This window comes from Plasmodium fragile, assembly GCF_000956335.1.
Source record: "Plasmodium fragile strain nilgiri unplaced genomic scaffold supercont1.77, whole genome shotgun sequence".
NCBI lineage: Eukaryota > Apicomplexa > Aconoidasida > Haemosporida > Plasmodiidae > Plasmodium > Plasmodium fragile.
The window spans coordinates 55,981-61,160 of record NW_012192657.1 but is presented as its reverse complement, the minus strand read 5'-3'; the positions used below and the strand labels follow the sequence as shown (position 1 = coordinate 61,160).

Genomic DNA, 5,180 nt, shown 5'->3' with positions numbered 1-5,180 from the left:
AAATTTTTTATAAAGCCAATAAGTCTAGCTCCCACCGACTGCGTTTTTATAGGGTCATTAAAAATAACACAATTTTGAAACACTTTGTATTTTTCAATGAAGATATTTTTGTTTGTTTTGAAGAAACTGATGAACTGGTCCATATGTCTGATCGGAATTATATTTGCAAAATCGGAGAGAACTTCTATACAGTTAATTATATGTACATAGTAAGGTGTTAAGGTGAGGCAGATTTCTGCAAAGGCAATTATGAGTTGTGATACAATTTGGCTAGTTTGTATTTTTGCAAGTAGGGAGACGAAGAAACTCCTCAATTCGGTTACAAAGTTGGTTAAGATTTTGTTAAACAAGGGTTCATTCATTTGTACAACATCTGTATTTGCCTTTTTTTGTGTCACATTGTCTCCTTCCCTGTGTTCACTACCCTTTGGTGTGGCTTCTTCTGAGGAGGCAATCGCTTCTTCGCTTCTATCCCCCCCATGGGTAGTTACTTCGGCCGAGTTTGTGACATTTTTATTATTTTTTTTTTGTGTGTTACTTCCATCTGCATTATTGTCTACATGTTGATTTTGCGAATTTTCCATGAGGGGTCCCGCACTTGGAAGAGAACTTCCATCTGCTTCCTTCACAGAATTGAGTGAGTAGGATAGTGTGGAGTGCTCTTCCTTTACGTGTCCTTTTAATTTGTATGTGTTGCATATTGGTGTGTAATCATTTTGCTGGTTCGTTTCGTGTGAAGCGACGTATTCGAGGATGAGGAAGTTTGTACTAATTTCATTTTCGTTTTGTATATTGTTCATTAAAATTTTTAAATAATCACACATGAGGAGTCTTGTGTTCCTTCCATTAAGAAAGGCGAGGAACTTCTTCAGATTCTTGCTTCTTATATTTGATGTTTGATCTGGGTTAGACTGACTTAAGTGGGGAAGAGGCAGGTGGTCTGGCACTTGAGCATCCTTCCGATTGTCCTTGGCCAATGCTTCCGTGAGAGCTTCCCCATTTAAGTATTCTCCTTTCATAAAAAGACGAAAGAAGAAAACTGCGTATGAACAATCCTTGCCTAGCTCATTGGAGTGGTAGCTTTTGATTGTCTCCCTGAATGATTTCTCCTCTTCATATTTGTCTTCAAATTCTTTTTGCAAATTAAGAATGGTTAAGTAATCTTCCTTTATCTTTTTTAATTTATTTATTTTCTTGCATTTTTTTATTGTATTATTTTTTTTTTTTTGTGAGTGTAACAAGATGGATGACTTGGAGGAGTTTTTTTTTTTTTTTTTTTTTTTTTACAACCTTCCAGTTTGTACCTTTTCAGGAATAGGTTGACTTTTTTTTTTGCTCGCAGGTGGAGGATTTTTTGTTTGTCGTTTGTTGTGGTGGGATGTTGATCTGGTTGTGTGTTGACATGGGTGCTCTCTCCATCAGTATGTCCTCCTTTGCAGTGGTCAGGGATTAGCGCCTTGGTCTCATTCCCCAGGGATGCCTTTACTTTTACATCGGTCTGCTTCACCACGTCGGAGCCGGTCAGCATTTGGCTGGCCTTGTGCGTAATTCTTTTGAAGACCATGTTGGGAATTTTTTTTTTCCTTCACAGTTGGGTGGGGCAGCACGTTGCATATGATTCTGCGTGTGGCTGTTCCCTGTGGATAGTGTCACGTGAAGAGCGGAAGGAAGCGTGCTCGAATTGGAGCAAAGCATTGCAAAATGCGCAATGCATGCCGAGCTTCTCTTCTTCTAAAACAGCGCGTGTATAAACCCCCATTTGTGGCTTCTCCCCCTGGTGTTAAATGTTCACGAAGGGACGGCAGTTATACATTTTTATATTTTTATATGCAGGGTTTGAGTTCGTAGTTGGTACAAATAAATTGTTTGTAACATTATTGGGGATTTTTTTTTTTTTTTTTTTTTTTTTTTTGCCGCAAATCCATGCGCATTATCACGTACTCACAAACGCCTTCAACGCATACTTTTTTTTTTTTTTTTTTTTTTTTGTTTGCCGCATTTCCATGCAGGTGGAGAGGTTGCTGTGGGATAAAAATACTTGGTGTCGGTCTCTTGGTAGCGTAATGTTTAATTCGGCTTCAGAGGGGGCAGCACAAGTGCTGCGTCGTGACACGTTTGCCACTCGAATTGTGCACAATACTTCGAATATGTACATGCGTATGATATACATATGTATATAACGCTTTCATGCGACGTGATACTTGAGCGTTTGGCTGTGAGGGCTAACAGGTTTTGCATTTTTTGCGCCAGGGTTAGTTAGCACGTTTCACTGCAGGCTTCTTTTTCCCCCGTGCTTTTTTTTCATTCCCACACCTGGGCAAGCGCAATGCGAAGACGAGAACGTTGGAGTGGCGGGGTAAGCCGGTCCCTCCTTCTAATGTAAGAAGCAGGGAGGAAGCTATCGAGTTTGAAACGCATTGCGAGGGAACAGTTGGCATGCACGCATTGCTGAGGAGGTATAAACAAGTGGACAAAAAAAAAAGCTTGGTTGCCGCGGTTAAGGGATAAAAACCAAACAGCAGCAAAATGATGATAGGAGTGACACATGAAGAGGCGATCAACATGCTATTCAGTACTTACCAACGTGGGTGAAAAATTACAGACGAAAATTAAATCTGCATTGTGCATAATTTTTTTTTTTTTTTTAATTGGAAATGTATATGACAGGGTCAGCAAGAAATGTGTTTTTTTCTGTTCACGTGTAAAAGAACAAAGGGGGAACGGGGGGGAGCGATGCCAAAGCAGAGTGTTGCTGATAGGACAATGACAGGGCTCACACGACACGAATGAGAATATAAAATTGTCAGTCTGTGCGGGACATTTAAATAGGGCGCGGCGATGTTGTGTGGACAACTTGCACACTCCATTGGGTGGCCTGCATCATGGGGGATATTCCACACGGGGACCATCCCACGTCAGTGACGCCATTCGCTTAACACTCTTGCATCGTCAAATTGGGGGATGTACATGTTCGCGTATGCGATTTGTGGCGCGTGTCGTGTGTCGTGTGGCGGCAGGCGGGTTAGCACAGCTTGTGCGTATTACTGCCCCGTTCATACATCGCGCCCGCGTTGACTGCATCACTTGAACATTTCACCTTCGTTCAAATGTAACATACCAGCAGTTCGCTTATATAGGGGGGGTGAAGTGGAGGCTTCATCCGAAGGGAGGGACAAGCCCCTTCGAGTTGTTCCAATTCCGAGTGTCATAACTTCACAATCGCTGTCAACATGGGGAAGGGGGATAAAGTAATTGTGTGGAAAGGTGTTGCTCGTGGGTAGGTGGCCACGCGGACATGCTGACACGCACACGTCATGAGTACGTACGTACGCGCGCGTGTGTTCGTACCGTAAGGGGCCCCGTGGAGCATCCCGAAGAGAAAGCAAAAGTTGCTGCCCTTGTGCGGACCATGATACTTGCAGTTGCGGAAAGTCCTGCCTGAAATGTTTATACGAGGTCTCTTAGCAGAGAAGTCATAGTCGTAAGGGACAATGCGTCTGTCTGTATTATTTTTATACTCGTGCATAATAGTGTCCTTACACCTTTTGTACAGGTAAAAATACGATATGAACGGGATGATGACCACGTTTAATAGGACATAAGCAGTGGCCCAGAAAAGGTGCTTGTAAATATTTTTTATTGTGTGTGTGCTTGCGCTCTCCTGTTCTAGGTCCCATATTTGTTTATTTTTTTGAAATATGTATTCAGTCAGTGTTGCTGGATTGTCTTCTTTCGTTTTCTCTTTTTGTATGAACAAATTTTTAATTTTTGTGATGAATGACATTTTTTTTTTTTCTTCTTCCATCTTGGCTCGAGCGTTACATTCGCTTGGTATGAGCACGTTTGTATAATATTCATTTACAATCGTGTCGATGTTGTTTTTGTGATTGCTTTTTGCTTCAGTTGGTATGTTCTGTGAAGGGGTTTCCTCTCCTTGTGATGCGGCGTCCCTGTCCCATGTGGGCGTCTCCATCGTGTTCATGCTGTCAGCGTGACGCTCCTTCTCATCCCTCGTGACTGTCTTGTGTCTCCCTGTGGTGGCTTCTCCCTCTGGCGTACCCCAGCGAACCGCGTCGACTACCATTTGAACCACATTGCCTTCCCTGCCGTGTACGTCGTGCCAGATGATGGTTAAAAGGGACAGACAAAAGTGGAGGAGGAATTTATCACAAAACATGTTTCGGTGTGTAAGTACGTGTAGTGATGTGTATATTCGAATAACTCTATTTGTATGCACGTGGGACGGCTATATATGTTAAGGTAGGTAAAAAAAGGGTCTTAAAAAAGCGATCAAATGACGGACAGAATGGACGTGGGAACGACGCGTCTTCTTCACATAAGAAGCTCAATTCGTAGCTACCACGACACGCACAAACTGTGTAAGCGGCGTTTTCTGTGAAGAGCAGAAACAGCACCGCGGTTGACACGATGCATAAATTGTGGCTGGGTGAAAAATGGACCACATGGCATAATGTAAAGAATAAATACTTTGCATGTAAGGCGAAATGTTTCTTTTAAAAAATTTTAACAAAATTATTATCGCATTTATACAACATGTATGTACTGACAAGTCATGGACGTATGGTTGTGTTTATTGAAGGATGCCCATTGGTACGTCTCAAGGGGGATAAGCAAGCTGCTCGAAAGTGAACTATGGTTCAACCCATGGAGTTACTTGTGTACTTGACGTCGCAGTAGCCAATCAGGAGGGCACATAAAACGCGCGCGAAAATAAAAAAATCGACATACAAAACAAATGCAAAGAAATATGCAAAAAAACTGGCTGGCACAATTAGTGCGGGGAAGAACCACGCTCTGAACTGTTCTGCATGTGGACTTAGTACGACTCGCACAATTAAGAATAATTCGTTGTCAGGTCGATTCGCGTTCTCTACATGCGCGTTGTATGAACACATTTGTGCTACCCCGCGCATGCACATGTGTATTTCTTTTTATATTTTTACCACTGCAAGTATATTTTATTGCCGATACGGGGGACGCAGCGCAGCACTGAACAGGTGAGAAATTGTAGATTGCTCGAGCGGCGTTGGGCCACATTGGAAAAATTAATTTGCATGTACTTAGGGGATTTGTCCGGGCAACCACGGGGTGTGAATTGGTTGCGCTTGGCGCTTCCGCGTTTTTTTTTTTTTTTTTTTTTTTTTTTCCTCTTTTGCGTT

The 5,180-nt window shown here is 42.4% G+C and overlaps 2 protein-coding genes across 2 annotated transcripts in view; both read right to left on the bottom strand.

Annotated features, from left to right (window-relative positions):
* AK88_04816 (uncharacterized protein) overlaps positions 1 to 1,564 on the bottom strand; it is a gene marked incomplete at both ends in the record, with an annotated part of 5,348 nt that extends 3,784 nt beyond the window's left edge. Inside the window, 2 exons of the mRNA XM_012482420.1 lie at positions 36 to 1,132; positions 1,291 to 1,564. Of these exons, the coding sequence (XP_012337843.1) occupies positions 36 to 1,132; positions 1,291 to 1,564 (1,371 nt within the window). The remainder of the gene's footprint in view (positions 1 to 35; positions 1,133 to 1,290) is intronic.
* Positions 1,565 to 3,205: 1,641 nt separating this feature from the next.
* On the bottom strand, positions 3,206 to 4,177 carry AK88_04815 (uncharacterized protein; the record flags this gene model as incomplete). The annotated part of the gene is made up of 2 exons (XM_012482419.1): positions 3,206 to 3,222; positions 3,349 to 4,177. The coding sequence occupies 2 exons, from the start codon at positions 4,175 to 4,177 to the stop codon at positions 3,206 to 3,208; spliced, it is 846 nt and encodes a 281-aa protein (XP_012337842.1).
* Between the last annotated feature and the right edge of the window lie 1,003 nt (positions 4,178 to 5,180).